The sequence below is a fragment of the Capra hircus genome, chromosome 5 (assembly GCF_001704415.2).
Source record: "Capra hircus breed San Clemente chromosome 5, ASM170441v1, whole genome shotgun sequence".
In the NCBI taxonomy this organism is placed as follows: domain Eukaryota; kingdom Metazoa; phylum Chordata; class Mammalia; order Artiodactyla; family Bovidae; genus Capra; species Capra hircus.
In genome coordinates, this window is record NC_030812.1 from 9,637,805 (window position 1) to 9,658,725 (window position 20,921).

Here is a 20,921-nt window from a genome sequence, read left to right on the forward strand (position 1 = left end):
CTTTCTCCAAGGGATCTTCACAACCCAGGGAGTGAACCCAGATCTCCCACACTGTAGGTGGATTTTTGACCATCTAAGCCCAACTGTGTCTGGGTCCCTACTAAAGCTCTTCCGTCATGGCTTAGAAGTGTCTCCAGCTCCTCAAAGTTGAAGTGTCTTGTTGATGAGTCAGTGGATGGGACAGCGCTTGAGAATAACTTGTAGAACCTCTTATCCTGGCTCTTGTGATGGAAATTTTGGGGCTTGCTCTCCTTCCTGTTTGGGAGACTTTTATTTTATTTTATTTTTAGTTTTTTATTTTTTAAATTTAAAAATCTTTAATTCTTACATGTGTTCCCAAACATGAACCCCCCTCCCACCTCCCTCCCCATAACATCTCTCTGGGTCATCCCCATGCACCAGCCCCAAGCATGCTGTATCCTGCGTCAGACATAGACTGGCGATTCAATTCTTACATGATAGTATACATGTTAGAATGCCATTCTCCCAAATCATCCCATCCTCTCCCTCTCCCTCTGAGTCCAAAAGTCCGTTATACACATCTGTGTCTTTTTTCCTGTCTTGCATACAGGGTCGTCATTGCCATCTTCCTAAACTCCATATATATGTGTTAGTATACTGTATTGGTGTTTTTCTTTCTGGCTTACTTCACTCTGTATAATCGGCTCCAGTTTCATCCATCTCATCAGAACTGATTCAAATGAATTCTTTTTAACGGCTGAGTAATACTCCATTGTGTATATGTACCACAGCTTTCTTATCCATTCATCTGCTGATGGACATCTAGGTTGTTTCCATGTCCTGGCTATTATAAACAGTGCTGCGATGAACATTGGGGTACATGTGTCTCTTTCAATTCTGGTTTCCTTGGTGTGTATGCCCAGCAGTGGGATTGCTGGGTCATAAGGTAGTTCTATTTGCAATTTTTAAAGGAATCTCCACACTGTTCTCCATAGTGGCTGTACTAGTTTGCATTCCCACCAACAGTGTAGGAGGGTTCCCTTTTCTCCACACCCTCTCCAGCATTTATTGCTTGCAGAGTTTTGGATCGCAGCCATTCTGACTGGTGTGAAGTGGTACCTCATTGTGGTTTTGATTTGCATTTCTCTAATAATGAGTGATGTTGAGCATCTTTTCATGTGTTTGTTAGCCATCCGTATGTCTTCTTTGGAGAAATGTCTATTTAGTTCTTTGGCCCATTTTTTGATTGGGTCGTTTATTTTTCTGGAATTGAGCTGCATAAGTTGCTTGTATATTTTTGAGATTAGTTGTTTGTCAGTTGCTTCATTTGCTATTATTTTCTCCCATTCAGAAGGCTGTCTTTTCACCTTGCTTATATTTTCCTTTGTTGTGCAGAAGCTTTTAATTTTAATTAGATCCCATTTGTTTATTTTTGCTTTTATTTCCAGAATTCTGGGAGGTGGATCATAGAGGATCCTGCTATGATTTATGTCTGAGAGTGTTTTGCCTATGTTCTCCTCTAGGAGTTTTATAGTTTCTGATCTTACATTTAGATCTTTAATCCATTTTAAGTTTATTTTTGTGTGCGGTGTTAGAAAGTGATCTAGTTTCATTCTTTTACAAGTGGTTGACCAGTTTTCCCAGCACCACTTGTTAAAGAGATTGTCTTTACTCCATTGTATATTCTTGCCTCCTTGGTCAAAGATAAGGTGTCCATATGTGTGTGGATTTATCTCTGGGCTTTCTATTTTGTTCCATTGATCTATATGTCTGTCTTTGTGCCAGTACCATACTGTCTTGATGACTGTGGCTTTGTAGTAGAGCCTGAAGTCAGGCAAGTTGATTCCTCCAGTTCCATTCTTCTTTCTCAAGATTGCTTTGGCTATTAGAGGTTTTTTGCATTTCCATACAAATCTTGAAATTATTTGTTCTAGTTCTGTGAAAAATGTGGCTGGTAGCTTGATAGGGATTGCATTGAATTTGTAAATTGCTTTGGGTAGTATACTCATTTTCACTATATTGATTCTTCTGATCCATGAACATGGTATATTTCTCCATCTATTAGTGTCCTCTTTGATTTCTTTCATCAGTGTTTTATAGTTTTCTATATATAGGTCTTTAGTTTCTTTAGGTAGATATATTCCTAAGTATTTTATTCTTTTCGTTGCAATGGTGAATGGAATTGTTTCCTTAATTTCTTTTTCTACTTTCTCATTATTCGTGTATAGGAATGCAAGGGATTTCTGTGTGTTGATTTTATATCCTGCAACTTTACTATATTCATTGATTAGCTCTAGTAATTTTCTGGTGGAGTCTTTAGGGTTTTCCATGTAGAGGATCATGTCATCTGCAAACAGTGAGAGTTTTACTTCTTCTTTTCCAATTTGGATTCCTTTTATTTCTTTTTCTGCTCTGATTGCTGTGGCCAAAACTTCCAGAACTATGTTGAATAGTAGCGGTGAAAGTGGACACCCTTGTCTTGTTCCTGACTTTAGGGGAAATGCTTTCAATTTTTCACCATTGAGGATAATGTTTGCTGTGGGTTTGTCATATAAAGCTTTTATTATGTTGAGGTATGTTCCTTCTATTCCTGCTTTCTAGAGAGTTTTTATCATAAATGGATGTTGAATTTTGTCAAAGGCCTTCTCTGCATCTATTGAGATAATCATATGGTTTTTATTTTTCAATTTGTTAATGTGGTGAATTACATTGATTGATTTGTGGGTATTGAAGAATCCTTGCATCCCTGGGATAAAGCCCACTTGGTCATGGTGTATGATCTTTTTAATGTGTTGTTGGATTCTGATTGCTAGAATTTTGTTGAGGATTTTTGCATCTATGTTCATCAGTGATATTGGCCTGTAGTTTTCTTTTTTTGTGACATCTTTGTCAGGTTTTGGTATTAGGGTGATGGTGGCCTCCTAGAATGAGTTTGGAAGTTTACCTTCCTCTGCAATTTTCTGGAAGAGTTTGAGGAGGATAGGTGTTAGCTCTTCTCGAAATTTTTGGTAGAATTCAGCTGTGAAGCCGTCTGGACCTGGGCTTTTGTTTGCTGGAAGATTTCTGATTACAGTTTCAATTTCTGTGCTTGTGATGGGTCTGTTAAGATTTTCTATTTCTTCCTGGTTCAGTTTTGGAAAATTGTACTTTTCTAAGAATTTGTCCATTTCTTCCACGTTGTCCATTTTATTGGCATACAACTGCTGATAGTAGTCTCTTATGATCCTTTGTATTTCTGTGTTGTCTGTTGTGATCTCTCCATTTTCATTTCTAATTTTATTGATTTGATTTTTCTCTCTTTGCTTCTTGATGAGTCTGGCTAATGGTTTGTCAATTTTATTTATCCTTTCCAAGAACCAGCTTTTGGCTTTGTTGATTTTTGCTATGGTCTCTTTTGTTTCTTTTGCATTTATTTCTGCCCTAATTTTTAAGATTTCTTTCCTTCTACTAACTCTGGTGTTCTCCAACTCTTCCTTTTCTAGTTGCTTTAGTTGTAGAGTTAGGTTATTTATTTGACTTTTTTCTTGTTTCTTGAGGTATGCCTGTATTGCTATGAACTTTCCTCTTAGCACTGCTTTTATAGTGTCCCACAGGTTTTGGGTTGTTGTGTCTTCATTTTCATTAGTTTCTATGCATATTTTGATTTCTTTTTTGATTTCTTCTGTGATTTGTTGGTTATTCAGAAGTGTGTTGTTCAACCTCCATATGTTGGAATTTTTAATAGTTTTTCTCCTGTAATTGAGATCTAATCTTAATGCATTATGGTCAGAAAAGATGCTTGGAATGATTTCGAGTTTTTTGAATTTATCAAGTTTAGATTTATGGCCCAGGATGTGATCTATCCTGGAGAAGGTTCCATGAGCACTTGAAAAAAAGGTGAAATTCATTGTTTTGGGGTGAAATGTCCTATAGATATCAATTAGGTCTAACTGATCTAATGTATCATTTAAAGTTTGCGTTTCTTTGTTAATTTTCTGTTTAGTTGATCTGTCCATAGGTGTGAGTGGGGTATTAAAGTCTCCCACTATTATTGTGTTATTGTTGATTTCCCCTTTCATACTTGTTAGCATTTGTCTTACATATTGCGGTGCTCCTATATTGGGTGCATATATATTTATAATTGTTATATCTTCTTCTTGGATTGTTCCTTTGATCATTATGTAGTGGTCTTCTTTGTCTCTTTTCACAGCCTTTGTTTTAAAGTCTATTTTATCGGATATGAGTATTGCCACTCCTGCTTTCTTTTGGTCTCTATTTGCGTGGTATATCTTTTTCCAGCCCTTCACTTTCAGTCTGTATGTGTCCCTTGTTTTGAGGTGGGTCTCTTGTAAGCAGCATATAGAGGGGTCTTGTTTTTGTATCCATTCGGCCAGTCTTTGTCTTTTGGTTGGGGCGTTCAACCCATTTACGTTTAAGGTAATTATTGATAAGTATGATCCCGTTACCATTTACTTTATTGTTTTGGGTTCGGGTTTATACACCCTTTTTGTGTTTCCTGTCTAGAGAATATCCTTTAGAATTTGTTGGAGAGCTGGTTTGGTGGTGCTGAATTCTCTCAGCTTTTGCTTGTCTGTAAAGCTTTTGATTTCTCCTTCATATTTGAATGAGATCCTTGCTGGGTACAGTAATCTGGGCTGTAGGTTATTATCTTTCATCACTTTAAGTATGTCTTGCCATTCCCTCCTGGCCTGAAGAGTTTCTATTGAAAGATCAGCTGTTATCCTTATGGGAATCCCCTTGTGTGTTATTTGTTGTTTTTCCCTTGCTGCTTTTAATATTTGTTCTTTGTGTTTGATCTTTGTTAATTTGATTAATACGTGTCTTGGGGTGTTTCGCCTTGGGTTTATCCTATTTGGAACTCTCTGTGTTTCTTGGACTTGGGTGATTATTTCCTTCCCCATTTTAGGGAAGTTTTCAACTATTATCTCCTCAAGGATTTTCTCATGATCTTTCTTTCTGTCTTCTTCTTCTGGGACTCCTATAATTCGAATGTTGGAGCGTTTCATATTGTCCTGGAGGTCTCTGAGATTGTCCTCATTTCTTTTAATTCGTTTTTCTTGTTTCCTCTCTGATTCATTCATTTCTACCATTCTATCTTCTATTTCACTAATCCTATCTTCTGCCTCCGTTATTCTACTATTTGTTGCCTCCAGAGTGTTTCTGATCTCATTTATTGCATTATTCATTATATTTTGACTCTTTTTTATTTCTTCTAGGTCCTTGTTAAACCTTTCTTGCATCTTCTCAATCCTTGTCTCTAGGCTATTTATCTGTGATTCCATTTTGATTTCAAGATTTTGGATCATTTTCACTATCAATATTCGGAATTCCTTCTCCGGTAGATTCCCTACTTCTTCCACTTTTGTTTGGTTTGGTGGGCAACTCTCCTGTTCCTTTACCTGCTGTGTATTCCTCTGTCTCTTCATCTTGGTTATATTGCTGCGTTTGGGGTGGCTTTTTTATATTCTGGTAATTTGTGGAGTTCTCTTTATTATGGAGCTTCCTCACTTTGGGTAGGGTTCTATCAGTGGCTTGTCAAGGTTTCCTGGTTAGGGAGGCTTGTGGTTGGAGTTTTGGTGGGTGGAGCTGGGTTTCTTCTCTCTGGAGTGCAGTGGAGTGACCCATAATGGGTTATGAGACATCAAAGGTTTTGGGATAATTTTGAGCTGCCTGTATATTGAAGCTCAGGGGAGTGTTCCTGTGTTGCTGGAGAATTAGCATGGTATGTCTTGTTTTGGAACTTGTTGGCCCTTGGGTGGAGCTTGGTTTCGGTGTAGGTATGAAGGCATTTGATGAGCTCCTATTGCTTAATGTTCCCTGAATTCAAGAGTTCTCTAATGTTTTCAGGCTTTGAATTTAAGCCTCCTGCTTCTGGTTTTCAGTTTTATTTTTACAGTAGGCTCTAGACTTCTCCATCTATACAGCACCGATGATAAAACATCTAGGTTAAAGATGAAAAGTTTCTCCACATTGAGGGACACTCAGAGAGGTTCACTGAGTTACAAGGAGAAGAGAAGATGGAGGGGGTAGTTAGAGGTAACTGGAATGAGATGCGGTGAGATCAAAAGAGGAGAGAGCAAGCTAGCCAGTAGTCACTTCCTTATGTGCGCTCTATAGTCTGGACCGCTCAGAGGTATTTACAGAGTTATACAGGGCAGAGGAGAGGGAGGAAGTAGACAGAGGTGACCAGGAGGTTAAGAGAGAGGAATGAGTAGGAGAGAGACAAATCCTGCCAGTAACCAGTTCCTTAGGTGTTCTCCACCATCTGGAACACACACAGATTCACAGAGTTGAATAGAGAAGAGATGGGGGAGAAAAGAGACAGAGGCCACCTGGTGGAGAAAAAGGAGAGTCCAGAGGAGGAGAGAGTGGTCAAGCCAGTAATCTCGCTCTCAAGTAAACTTGGGTAGTGAAGTTTGGGTTTTTAAATGTACAAAATTGACAACAAAAACCTAAGAGCAAAGATTAAAAATCTAGAGTAGAGGTTGGATTTTCAAAGATACAATATTAAAGAAAAGCAGAAGGAAAAAGGAAGAAAGAAAAAAAAAGAATTATTAAAAAACAAACAAACAAACAAACAAACAAACAAAAAAAACCACCAACAATCATCCAAGGACTATATATGGTGTTTGCCTTAAAAAAAAAAAGTCTTTTTTTTTTAAATAGTAATAATAGGTTATAGAAATAAAAATTAGAGGAGAAATAGAAGACTTAACAATTAAAAAAAAAGTTAGAAAAAAAGAAAAAAAAAGAAAAAAGAAAAACAAAAAACAAAAAAGCAAAAAAAAAAAAAAAAAGGAATGATTTTAAAAATAGTCAAAAATATATCTGGCCCTTCTCTGATGTTGTGGGCCATGTGGGATCACTTCCAAGGTGGTTCCCTCTGTTTAACTTCTTCTGTTTGCTGGTTTTTTAGGCTCACTAGTTCAGTCGCGCTGTGGGGAGGGGGGATGCTGCAAACAAATAGCACTGTCGTGTGCACACAGTATCTCAGCCCCGCTTGATCTGTCCTTTCTCGCGGCGCACAAACCGCTCCGGCTCTACGCTGCTCAGCCGGGAACCGTCTGGGGCCAGCCCTAGGCTGCGTGCACTTCCCCGGTCCAAGCCGCTCAGGTTCGGTGCTCAGGCAGCCCTCAGAGGCACAGATTTGGCTCCGAGTAGCTCAGGAGTTTGGCGAGCGCGATCGCCGTGGCTTGTCACCTTTTCTGCCGCTGCTGCTCAGCTTTCTGGGTGGACCGCTGGCGCACCCCGTGAGGCAGATTGTGACTGTCCAGCACCCCCAGAAGTCTTAGCAAAGGAGCCTGCTTGCAGTTAGGTAAGTAAAGTCTCTCCGGGTCTGCAATTGCCCTTTTCCAGTCCTTACGGCTCTGGCTGCCTGTCCCTGGCGGGGGATGGTCTGCAGCTGGCTTATTCCGTTCCGTCCTTTGTTCTGTGCTCGGTCCTGGCGGTGTCTTATGTTCGAGCTTTTCGCGTGGTAGCTATCCCACAGTCTGGTTTGCTAGCCCAAGTTAGATCGTTCTGGTTGCGCGTGGGGCGTTCCTGCCCGATTCTTAGAAAGCTCTGCAGCCCGCGCCTCCCGCGCGTCCCTGCCCTGCCCCCACTTCCCAATGGCGGATGCAGGCGTCTGTGCTGCTTTTCCGCTGGGGGAGTTACTGTTGGGCTTGTAATCTGTTGGTTTTAATTATTTATCTATTTTTCCTTCCTGTTATGTTGCCCTCTGTGTTTCCAAGGCTCGCCACAGACTCGGCAGGGAGAGTGTTTCCTGGTGTTTGGAAACCTCTCTTCTTCAAATTCCCTTCCCGGGTCGGAGCTCCCTCCCCACCTCCTTTGTCTCCTTTTTCGTCTTTTATATTTTTCCCTACCTGTTTTTGAAGACAAGGGTCTGCTTTTCTGGTTGCCTGATGTCCTCTGCCAGCCTACAGAAGTTGTTTTGTGGAGTTTGCTCGGCATTGAAATGTTCTTTTGAGGAATTTGTGAGGGAGAAAGTGGTCTTCCCGTCCTATTCCTCCACCATCTTCCAATTCCATCCTGTTCGGGAGACTTTTAAACCCTCTAATTCAATTACCTTCTCCCCTTCTCTTATGCCTAGTCTTGGTCCTGAAAGGGGAAAAACACAGGTGGTTGATTTAATTTTTTTCCCCTCCATCTTAAGAATAGGCTGGGAAAGGAAAACTGTCCTTGAGATAAAAACTGAAGAGGAAAAATGAAATTCACTCAGGGCAACCAGATTGATCTTTTATGAAATCACCTACCACACCTGTATTAGAATTTTATATAACCTACAACATAAATATCTAAATATAACTGTAAAAAGTACCCAGCTAATAATTATGTAATTTAATTTTGATAATTCAGAAGAAACATCAAAATTTTATAGTATCTCACTTATTTTAAAACATTAAATGTCATAAAGATTGGGTTGAAGGTAAACTGACCTTATTGTCATGATACAATGCATAAGTTTATTTTGAATAGCAGTGAGCTTTTAAAATAAATTATATACTTTTCTTTGTAAGATGAAGTTCTTAGAAATATTACTTTGACTTTCAGGTTTAGTTCCATACTAACTAGTTTTTGTGTTTTTTTTTTTGTTTGTTTTTTTTTTTTTTGCTACAGTATTTTCTACTTTATGTGAAATGATATAAGTGCATGGAAATGATAACATAAGTAAAATGACACGACTTCTCTGTTCAGCATCATCTTATTTTCTTCTCTATAGACATACCTTACTGACAAAATTCAATAATTCCCCAAACAGTAAAATATTATGTATCATATCTGTGAATTCTGCTTTAATGCAATGAACCTACTAAGGAGAAATGATTTTTGGAAGACTAACAAAATACCTTCCATTGATAGAACTAAATTTAAGTTTATAGACAGTAGACTATTAAAATATCAAAGTGAAAGGTTACCTAGACAAACATCTTCATAGAGGTGAGAAAATTTGAGGTCTAGAAGTCCTAAGTCAACCTTTTATTTATCACTGCTGAGTATTCGTGTATGTATACATATACACACACATTCATGTACATATATATTCTAAATTACATATTCTAGGGACTTCCCTGGTGATCTAGTGGTTAAGACTTTGCCTTTCAAGGCAGGGGGTGTGGGTTCAATCCCTGGTCAGGAAGCTGAGATCCCACATGCCTCAGGGCCAAAAAACCAAAACATAAAAGCAAGAGAAGCAATACTGTAACGAATTCAATAAAAACTTTAAAAAAGGGTCCACATCAGAAGAAATAAATTACACATTTATTCCAGATCACTATAATGTGTCCTTTTTAATAATCTCATTCACTCATTTAGTTTTGGCTCTGCTGGGTCTTGGCTGCTGTGCTGGCTGTTCTCTGGTGGAGCGGGAGTGCCTCACGAGTGGCAATATGCGGGCTTCTCGTCGTGGGGGCACCGGCTCTAGGGGTCACGGGCTTCAGCAGTTGTGCTGTGTGAACTCAGGAATTGTGGCGCCAGGGCTCCAGGGCACAGGTTCGATCGATGCGGCACATGGACTTAATCGCTCTGGGTCATGTGGGACCTTCCCAGACTAGGGGTTGAACTGGAGTCTACTGCAATGGCAGACAGACTCTTTACCACTTAGCAACCAGGGAAGCCCTGATATGGTTGTTTTGAAAAGAGTTCAGTTATTTTGTTAATGATAAGTGTTTAAATGCTCAATGAGTTTGGAGTCCTTTTGTTATTAAAATTTGGTCCATTGAAATGACAGCTTGAAATGTAAAAATCCTATGCAAATTTTAATTCTCTCATTTGCATTTGACTAGGGCTTGGAGAAGGACCATATATGCTGGCAAGTTATGGGCAGACTGGCCTCATTCTGGGAGCCAATATAACCAGTGGAAGCATTTTCTCTCTGCCAAAAAGTAGTATTCATGGCAGTTTATTTTTTAATTTTATGATCACTCCAGGCCTTTTCAAAGACAAGGCATCATGTAAGTAGAATTTGCAACTGAAAATAAGGATGTAGTTTACCGTTGACTCTTTTCATTTATTCGTGCAGTAAATATTAATTGGGGAATTTAATATGTTTATGACATCTTTCTAGGTGCTCTAAACGATTTGAAATAAAATAAGACACTGGCACACGAACCAGCTCTCTCTTTTGTGTATAAAATCATTTCTTTGTTTATCTATTGGCATATATATAGATACAATTAGAATTGTAATTGTTTGGTTGGGTTTTTGGTCCTTGGAAAAGCACAGCTTCAGTTTTCATTCTCTTGGTCACAGAATTTAATTTGAAACTTTTGACTATTTTTAAAATAGTCTGCTGATAATTAACATGTGAAAGATTTTAATGCCAGATTAAAGAAAAAAGTCATAATTTAACATCAAGGAAGTTAAATTAAGAGCATAAATCAAAGTCTAGACAGTCATTGAGACAGACTGTTATGCTTATGTGGCCTGGTCTGTCTTGGTACCTGGGTCCACATTTACTGGCTTGCCCCTGTAGATTTATACCGGTTGTATCCACTTGGCATCTATTCTAACTGATGATTTGTGTCTCTTTCTGATGCCTGATGTTCAGGGTACACTGTTACTATTCTAACCCTGCTTAGAACCATGCATGGTGTGTTCTATAAACATAGGAAATATTTATCATCTCTAGGGAAATAAGACAATAAGGTTGAGCAAATAGTCATTTCTTAATGCAGTAAAATCACTTGAAAGAACATTTGCTCATTAAGAGTTCAGTGATATTGAAATGCAGTGACATGTCTAAATTGATCTGTTTCACTATTTCTTTTTCTTTTCTATCATCCAGTTTAGCCATTTGTAGATTTTATGCATTTGAAAATGTTAAAGCTTGCAAGTGCAAATGTATGTCCAATTAATTATTCAACTATTTGTATGGAGTTGTACATTCTGGGGTCCTAGGTTGACCTTTTTTTTTTTTCTTCCTCCATGAACATGATCAATTATTTTAAAAAAATAGAACTAATGAAAAACTGATATTTTTGGAGCTGTCACTCTTATGCATTGCATAAAAATATAATTTTTTTCCTTTAGACATCTGTAACTCATTCCTAAAATCTTTGAGAATGGCATTAACTATTCATGACAGTTGTACAGTTCTGTTTTTGTCAGCCTTCAATGGCACCCTACTCCAGTACTCTTGCCTGGAAAATCCCATGGACAGAGGAGCCTGGTGGGCTGCAGTCCATGGGGTCGCGAAGAGTTGGGCACGACTGAGCAACTTCACTTTTACTTTTCTCTTTCATGCACTGGAGAAGGAAATGGCAACCCACTCCAGTGTTCTTGCCTGGAGAATCCCAGGGACGGGGGAGGCTGGTGGGCTGCCGTCTATGGGGTTGCACAGAGTCGGACGTGACTGAAGCGACTTAGCAGCAGCACACATGAGTTTTACAACGCCAGTGCTGATGATCCATCTTCTCCAGAGAACCCAGGGAGTTGTCAAACAGACTGCTCTGTTTTCCAGCATCGGCACTTGTTTCCTTGGAATCTGCCGAAAGGCCCAACTACTTTCTCTGTGTCCACGATGACAACACTCTTAGTTTGAAACTGTGGGAAGCGAATGCAGCCTTTCATCGGAGAGCTACATTTTTTTACCATCAGGACCTCTGGATTCCTGGTTACAGTGCTTTTGAGTTATACAGCAAGAAAGGCTTTTTCATCATATTGACAGATTCTAGTGCCAAAGCATCAAAATATGATGATTCTGAAGAATTTAAACACTTAAGTAGCTTCAGTGTGGAAGGTATGTGTCCTGAGATGTCCATATATTATGTAGATAACTTAAGGAGTGACAGAAAATATATTAGATTTTTAACTTAAAAAATATTTTAATGTGTATAATTAGTTGTATGACCTTAGTGTGTTTCTTAACCTCCCTATCCTTAAGTTTACACATCTGTCTCATGGAAAAAATAATACCTACTTTATAGGGTTATTTTGCTACGTAAGTTAATGTAGTAAATTGTTTAGAATAGCCTTAAATGACATTATTTTTTAGGATTGCCTCAATTTTTACTTTCAGTGATGTCTGGGCTTTGGAAATAGAGCTTACCCATGTCTTCTTGTAGAGTTTTGTTATCTACTTTTTCTTTCATAGAAGGCAGCTTCTCACTTAGTCTGATTCTTTATGACAAAGACGATGTGTTTATCTCTTTGAATACTTCGAATACTTTGAATGCTTTGAATGTGTTCTTTGAATACTTTGGAGTCCAATTGTACTGACCTCTAGATTTTTCTGGTTCAGCAGAATCCCTGTCTTATTTCTAGAGACCCTTGCAGTTCTATAGCTATTGAATTCTCTAAATTTCAGAGAGGAATCCTCACTGCCTCATCCAGTGTTTAAAAGTCATGCTTTATTTTCAAAACCTGAGAGCTCAGTATTTGCCTTGGGTCTCCCCAATTTTTTCATTCTAACCAACTTTTCTAAGTCATTTCTAAGAAAGCTAATCATTTCCTTTTTTTTTATGTGGTTAAATTTCTATAAATCTGTGTGGATGTTAGAAAGTTCAAACTGAGCTTCAAATTTTTGCCTATTGAATGGGGTTCCTGGTCTCATGAGAAAGAGTCACTGACATGTGTATATAATATTCTGTAGAGTAAGTGTGATAGTTTTACTTGAGTTTAATTAAAAGTTGAATTTTGTGAGCCTCTATTTCCCCTCCATTACACAAATCCACTCCATCATAACCAGACCCAGTGGCCCTACCTGAGCTTTGGACAACTGCAGTCAGTGGCATCATCCGAATCTCAGAAACTCATCTTTGTGAGCTTCCAGAACTTAGGAGACACTCTGGGTTTATTCTAGTCTTGGAACCAGTCCTCTTTTATGACCCATGATTCTAGTAACCCAGGTTTAACTATTATTTTAATATTGAGATGCTTAAGTGCCTTCCAGAAAGCCTCATTTTCCTTCTCACACCTTGGAATTAAATTCCATATCTGAAGTCCAAGTAACATAACCTATTTCCTGAACTTCCTGCCTTACGGAGCTCTCTTCTTCAGAGAGAATCTTGGACTGCTGCAGAAGGGCTGCTCTGTGACAGGGGAAGGGGAAAGTATTAGCTGAGTTTGCAGGAGAAAAAGCTTCCATTAAGGGAAATTTTTGTAACTACGAGCATGTATTATTAAAATCAATTCATTCATTTATGTCATCAGATAATACTTACCATGTGCAAGGCAATGAGTTAAATTCTGTGAGAAGAACAAAGATGGAGTGTTCTCCTTAAGCTTCATGTCAGGCTATATGTCTTTGGTCTTGCCATTTTCCTAATTGAATTTGGCATGTCACTTGGCTCCTGTTAGCCTCAATTCCCTCATTTATAAAATGGAGATAATATTCACTCAACAGGATTGTTGCAAGGGTAAAATAGAATAATGGACAAAAAGCTATTTTGCAAAAACTTAAATTCTAAACAAGTGCATGCTATTATCATGATACATAGATCACTGAACACTAGCAAAACATAAATAAAGGAAAATGATTTAGAATTGTCCTTAGTCTCCTCCTACCTCTTGCTTTTTCAAATATTTGGAAGAAGAACTAACATTTTGATGTTCAGCCTGAGCATGGAATGCCTTGATCACCAAGCAGTTACGCTGTTTCCTCCCTCTCCCCATCTCTGCTGCCCTGTCCTTTCAATCAAAAAAGGTTCAGACCTTAATGGGTTTACTATTATAAATCACTGCATTCTAAGCTGCCCATTAAAAACACACACACTCTGAACTTCATTTTTCCCCCAGAAATCCAGGCAGCAGTGCCCTACAGGAGGATGTGTGAATGGAGATACGAACCTTGTGCCACTCCCTGTTTTAAAACGTGCAGTGACCCTGAAGCTCTCGCGTGTAAATTTCTTCCACCGTAAGTCATGTTTAACCAGTAATGAATAGATTCTAGCATTAGCAGATTCTGTTCCCAGTGATTATATTTTTAGATTAAAAGATTCTCAAGAATAATTTATTCTAGTTCCTCATTCATGAATGTGTTTAATTTTATTCAAGCAGTAGTTATTGAGAGTCTGCTCTGTGCCCAATTCTTGTAGCTGCTGGGATAGAGTACTGAACAAAGTATTTACCTTTCTTTAGCTAAAACATTTTGCTGCACTGAGGCAAAGAATAAAAAATTAAAATGTAAATATATAATGTGATCTATTGTTTAGATGGATTTATAATGGACAAAAATAAAGGAAGGGAAAAGGGAGCATAAAACAGGTATGCGCGTTTGCTCATTAGTATAGGGTGGTCAGGGAAGAGCAGGCTGACAAGGCAGTATACAGTAAGAGATGGGAAGGAAGTGAGGGAACTAGCCATGTGGATGTCTGGGGAAAGAGCCTTTCAACCTGAGAAAAGTGTAAAGGTCCAGGGTGGGAATATGTCTGGTGTGTTTGAGGATGAGCACGGAGGCTAGTTAATTGGGGGAAAGTGAACAAAACTTAGAGAGGAAACCAGAAAAAGAGGCTGGCAAATCCCATAGGGCCTTGTAGCCTGTCGGGAGGACTTTGTCATTTTCTGTGAGTAATGTCCTGGTGTATTTCGGGACAGAGGAGTGGACTCGGCCCTTTCACAAGTTTGCACTGGCCATTGCACTGGCTTTTGGGGAGGGGAAGAACAAGGGCAGAACCGGGCAGTGACACAGACAGGACGTGAAGGGACTTTCACTAGGTTGGTGGCCCTGGAGGTTGTGGGGGCAGAGAACAGATTCTGCCTGCATGTTGAATTTAAGGCCATAGGGATGCTGACAGATTTAACATTAGTTATGAGAGAAAGAGGCTTCCTCAGGGGCTCAGTGGTTAAGAATCCACCTGCGGTGCCGGAGACACGGGTTCAATCCCTGGGTTGGGAAGATCCCCTGGAGAAGGGCATGGAAATGCACTTCAGTATTCTTGCCTGGAGAATCCCATGGTCAGAGGAGCCTGGCGGGCTACAGTATATAGGTTCGCGAAGAGTCGGACACGACTGAAGTGGCTGAGCACGCACGCATGCACGTGAAAGAGGAGGTAAGGACTCCAGGTCAGGCCTCGGCATTTCATTGATTTCAGAATCATATGAAATTGCCATCTTTGTGGTCAAATCTGGTCAAATGTCAACAAACTCAAATGATTCAATTAATGGAAGGACTGAGTTGCCAGTTACTGAGATAAGGAAGATATTAGGAGGAGAAGTTTAGAGGAAAAGTCAGGAATTTGGTTTCGAGGATTTTAAATTTGAGACTGAAAATTAGTCTTTGAATTTGGTAATCTGGAGAATAGGAAGAGGCGAAATGGAGATTGACAGTGTAACAGCGTTTTTGGTTTTTTTTTTTTAGCAGTTTTATTGTAAAGGAGAACAGAGAAATGCAATTAGTAGTAGGAGGGAATATTTTTAAATGAATCATATTCCATTAGTTATTTATGAGCTTCTGCTCTACAACAAATACAGAAGGTTCTGGCATATGAATAAGTGAGATGCAGTCCCTATTTCAAGAGCTCAAAGTCTTTAGGAAGAAGACAGGAACACTAGCAGAGAATTGACAGTATAGGGGAAAGAGGACCAGAGGAATAAATGCCACAGGCACAGCACATTGAAGTATTTAAATACAACATGATGCTCACTGTGCTGAGTGCTATAAAACGGGTAATCTCATTGTTCCTGTTGTCAGAAGAGAAAACAAACCAAGGCCACATGGAAGTTAAGCAGCTTGCCTCAGACCACACAGCCTTCAGGCAGCTGAGCCAGAGTTTGAACAGCAACATCCTGTCAGGCAACATGTGCTACAGAAACAGAGGGAAGGAAATGATCAGTTCAGTTCAGTTCAGTTGCTCAGTCGTGTCCGACTCGTTGCAACCCCATGGGCTGCAGCACGCCAGGCCTCCCTGCCCATCACCAACTCCCGGAGTTTACTCAAACTCACGTCCATTGAGTTGGTGATGCCATCCAACCGTCTCATCCTCTGTCGTCCCCTTCTCCTCCCGCCTTCAATCTTTCTCAGCATCAGGGTCTTTTCAAATGAGTCAGCACTTAGCGTCAGGTGGCTAAAGTATTGGAGTTTCAGCTTCAGCATCAGTCCTCCCAATGAACACTCAGGACTGGTCTCCTTTAGGATGGACTGGTTGGATCTCCTTGCAGTCCAAGGGACTCTCAAGAGTCTTCTCCAACACCACAGTTCAAAAGCATCAATGCTTCAGCGCTCTTTATACCTTTCTTTATAGTCCAACTCTCACATCCATACATGACCACTGGAAAAACCATAGCCTTGATTAGACGGACCTTTGTTGGCAAAGTAATGTCTCTGCTTTTTAATATGCTGTCTAGGTTACTTTTGTTTATTTTCTTAAAAATGAAAACAACCAGTTCTTTCTGAAAAGAAGCCTTCACCACTCACTTGGACCCTTCACATTCACAAACCTATTTCCTGTCTCCTCTGGGAGCCATCAGGAGGCGGGGAAATAACAGGGCCTTCACAGGGAGGAGGGCACACTGGGGAGGAGGAAGGGAGAAAGAGAGGCAGACAAGAGCAGCCCTGGAACTGGGAAGGAAATGGAGCTGTGTTTGAAGTGGCATTAGGCTAGTTGTTTTCTGTGGCGTACGCAGTCTCCAGGGTGGCTGAACCCAGATCTTCAGTGCTTCCGCTGTTTGGTCTATAGATACCCTGGGGTGTCTGTTTTGGTATGATTAGAGAGCGGAGCAGAGACTCAGGATGAAACTTCACCCCTACCAAGCCAGTTCTCATCTCTGTCTTCTTCACTGTTTCCTTTCTACTGCTCCCCTTTCCTGGCTGAGGCACCTCACTAGGGCTCCTCCTGGTCCTTGCTGTCCTGAGAGGAGACTCAGGTACTAGGTTGGCATGTCAGCATCGCCTTGCACACCTCCTCCAAGTCCCCAGCAGAACCACCACGCTGGTTCTGGAGGATTTCAGTTTCTGGCACATAGCAAGTGTTGAAAATAAAAACATCTAGTGGAAATGAGAACTTTCATAAGAAAAGATGCCAACTAGCATACCACAGAGCCCATATGTAAGTAGCGTTATTCCTATTATATAATATGCCTATTATAAGAACTGTTCTGCATCTGAGGCAGAAGTCGACTAAATTACCAGTTGTATGACAGAGTGAAGGGAACCCTGCTGTGTGCAATCGTGAAGACATTTTAAAGGAACAAGTTACTGGGTTTTGGAAGATATTTTTAAAAGAATAGCTGTGGTTTTGACTTACATAAAGCAATTACAAAATAATTGAGTTGCATAAAAAAGTGGTGTTTATTTAATTTGAGGATAGCCGACTGTCCCTGATATTTTCAGTTATTTAGTAGCTTTTTCTTATGTGCTTGACAAAGTTTAGAGTAGGATAGGTATATCATATAGAGTCAGACACGACTGAAGTGACTTAGCAGCAGCAGCAGGAATATCATATACTGGTTAAAGTTTTATTATTTAGGTTCATTTTATGAAATAATTGGTCTCATAAACTAAGCTGAAATATTTCTTTAAAAAAATTGTAAAGAAATTATCTAAGAGGCAACAACACAGTCTCCTGTTAAAAGAAAAGTTAGCTTTTCTTGGGTTTGATTTCCTTCCATGAACAAGTGCCCTCTGGTGGCAACACGTGCCCAGAGTATCAAGTTAGTTCATATCCACACTGAATTGGAAAGGGGTTGTATTTGGGTCCAAACTTTTACTTTATAGTTAAGGCAGTTGGAAATATTTTACAATACTGAGGGACCTTCCTGGCTGTCCAGTGGTTAAAATTCCACTTTCAATTCAGAGTGCGTTGGTTCAATCTCTGGTCAAGTAACTAAGATTCCATATGCCGCATAGCCAAAAAAAAATTATTTAAATAAGTAAAATATTAAAAATAGTATTATAGCCTGCTGGTGTATTTGAGAGGCAGACAAGCAAGCCTTTTAAAAACCATATGTACATTAGTTCTCTCTAGTATGTGTGAGTCTAAGAACTGGCTGTACTTGAAGGGTATATTGTAATTCTTTTGAATCAAAATAAATTGGACTCTGAGACCCAATTGAATGAAAAGGAAGATGTAGTCTCAGTCATCATCTTGGCTTCATTCCCTTAGAGCAGAAGCATTTCAGATTGGTCTTATCTGTTCTGGGCTCATGATTCCCAAATCCATTCTTCTTGAAATTTGGTCTTCTTGAAAGTGCAGTGCGCCGCATAAAAGACCAGATGTTTCGGAGCTTGAAATTCTGTCTCCTTAGGCTCATACACAACCACCCCCTCTCTGAGCACTGCTGCCATTTCAGACACAGGCCCTGAGGCTCTTGAGAGAACTGTATCCTCTGCCATTCCCCTCCCTGTCCTCCAAAAGCAACCAGGTCCCAACTCCATGTCTGCCACCCAGAGATTTCTAATTACTTTCCAATGACTTAGGGCTCAATAATAGGCAGAGACAGCCACCGAACATTCTGATTTTGTTCTACCAACATCCTTATGAATATTCAAATAGTGGGTCTTATCTTCTTATATGTGAGGGAGTGTAGGAAGATAACAGTATGATGAACATAGAGTAAAATCACAATAAAGGATTCTTCTGCATTTCCAGTAATTTATAGAACGTGGCCTTGGTGTGTGCCAAATTTAAGTGTATATTTTGAATGTTCTGTGTTCAAATTCTGCCTCAATCATGAATATTTCGTTATCATCCACTAGCTTGTGGTTTCATACAATGAGGTATGATGGAAAATAGCAAATGGAGCAATCCTTAGTGTTTGAAAAGGTGAATAGAAGAATTATAGGAAAACTGTATCTTAATTGCATATATTAAATGCCATATATTGTTCTATTAAATTTTTCTCTTTAATTTTTTCCATGTGAAGGATCGAAGGATGCTTGCCCTACTGCCCTAAACATATGATCCTTGATGAAGTCACTCTTAAATGTGTTTATCCAGAAGACTGTAAGTATGAATCTTACTTAACTTATTCTAAAGTGTAAAATACATGAATATATTTATACAGTGGCAAGTAACTATAAAAACAGACATTTTAGACAAACAGTAAACCTTCATAAGATTCTCCTTCATTGTCTTTTTCAAAGTTTTTTTTTTTTTTTCTTTGGTTCTGAGTTACTTTTCGGTTCAGTTCGGTTCAGTTGCTCAGTTGTGTCTGACTCTTTGTGACCCCATGAATCGCAGCACGCCAGGCCTCCCTGTCCATCACCAACTCCCAGAGTTTACTCAAACTCATGTCCATAGAGTCGGTGATGCCATCCAGCCATCTCATCCTCTGTCATCCCCTTCTCCTCCCTCCCCCAATCCCTCCCAGAATCAGGGTCTTTTCCAATGAGTCAACTCTTCGCATGAGGTGGCCAAAGTATTGGAGTTTCAGCTTTAGCATCAGTCCTTCCAATGAACACCCAGGACTGATCTCCTTTAGGATGGACTGGTTGGACCTCCTTGCAGTCCAAGGGACTCTCAAGAGTCTTCTCCAATGTTAAAACTATGCAAATTTTTCTTCTAACATTCCTCTTGCATCTTCTCTCCCAAAACATTTTCCTTATATGAATATTCTTATATGAACTGTCTGGGCCTCACTTTAAGCAAAACAGATTAAAGAAGAGTATCTTTGTTTCTTTGTAGGCATACCTCTGATTCCCACAGAACCAGCATTAATTTCACCAGGTAAGCCATCTCTACCCATGTTTATAAGTATTGTAATTTTAGACATTAAACTTAGCATTATGCAATTTAGATCTTGGCACACTAAAACAGCTGCTGGTGTTAGTTATACCTAACCCACTGGAGAACCCAGCAGTCACTTTTGTTTCACTAAGTAACTATTTACTGGATCAACGAGCCACATTTTCAGAATGGTTTCTGCATCTGGTCTGTGTCTGTCCCATTTCAGTTAGTATAGATAATGAGAATGCCCCTTGCATTTTTGCCTGGAATTTGTTGTTGTTCAGCCTCTCAGTCATGTCTGACCCTTTGTGACCCCATGGACTGCAGCACACTAGGTTTCCCTGTCCTTCACCATCTCCCAGAGTTTGCTCAAACTCATGTCGATGATGCCATCCAACCATCTCATCCTCTGTCACCCTCTTCTCCTGCCTTCAGTCTTGCCCAGCATCAGGGTCTTTTCCAGTGAGTGAGTTCTTTGCATCAGGTGGCCAGAATGTTGGAGCTTCAGCTTCAGCATCAGTCTCTCCAATGAATATTCAGGTTGATTTCCTTTAGGATGGACTGGTTTGATCTCCAAGGGACTCTCAAGGGTCTTCTCGAATACCACATTGCAAAAGCATCAATTCTTCGGTGCTCAGCCTTCTACATGGTCCGACTCTCACATCATCCATGACTACTGGAAAAACCATAGCTTTGACTAAATGGACATTGTCAGCAAAGTGATAACTCTGCTTTTGACGATGCTGTCTAAGTTTGTCATAGCTTTTCTTCCAAGGAGCAAGTGTCTTTTAATTTTATGGCTGCAATCACCATCTGCAGTGATTTTGGAGCCAAGGAAAATAAAATCTGCCAATTCCCCACATTTCCCCATCTATTTGCCATGAAGTGATGGGACCAGATGCCATGATCTTTGTTTTTTGAATGTTAAATTTTAGGCCAGCTTTTTCACACTCCAGTTTCACCTTCATCAAGAGGCTCTTTAGTTCCCCCTCACTTTTCTCCATTAAAGTACTATCACCTGCATATCTAAGGTTGTTGATTTTTCTCTTGGAAATATTTATTCCAGCTTATGATTCATCTACCCCAGCAATTCTCATGATGTACTCTGCGTATAAGTTAAATAAGCAGGGTGACAGTATACAGGCTTGATGTGCTCCTTTCCTAGTTGTTCCATACATGCTAAGTTGCTTCAGTTGTGTTTGACTCTTTATGACCCTATGGACTATAGCCCATTAGGCTCCTGTCCATGGGACTATCCAGGGAAGAATCCTGGAGTGAGTTGCCATTTTCTCCTCCAGGGGATTTTCCCGACCCAGGGATTAAACCCTCATCTCTATGTCTCCTGCACTGGTGGGCAGG

General features: G+C 39.8%; 1 protein-coding gene across 1 annotated transcript in view; it reads left to right on the forward strand.

The window, feature by feature from the left end:
* Positions 1-20,921, forward strand: part of OTOGL (otogelin like) — a 180,171-nt gene that overhangs the window by 106,926 nt on the left and 52,324 nt on the right. The window contains exons 32-36 of the mRNA XM_018049083.1: positions 9,744-9,911; positions 11,420-11,698; positions 13,696-13,813; positions 18,760-18,839; positions 19,521-19,589. Coding sequence (XP_017904572.1) covers positions 9,744-9,911; positions 11,420-11,698; positions 13,696-13,813; positions 18,760-18,839; positions 19,521-19,589 — 714 coding nt within the window. The remainder of the gene's footprint in view (positions 1-9,743; positions 9,912-11,419; positions 11,699-13,695; positions 13,814-18,759; positions 18,840-19,520; positions 19,590-20,921) is intronic.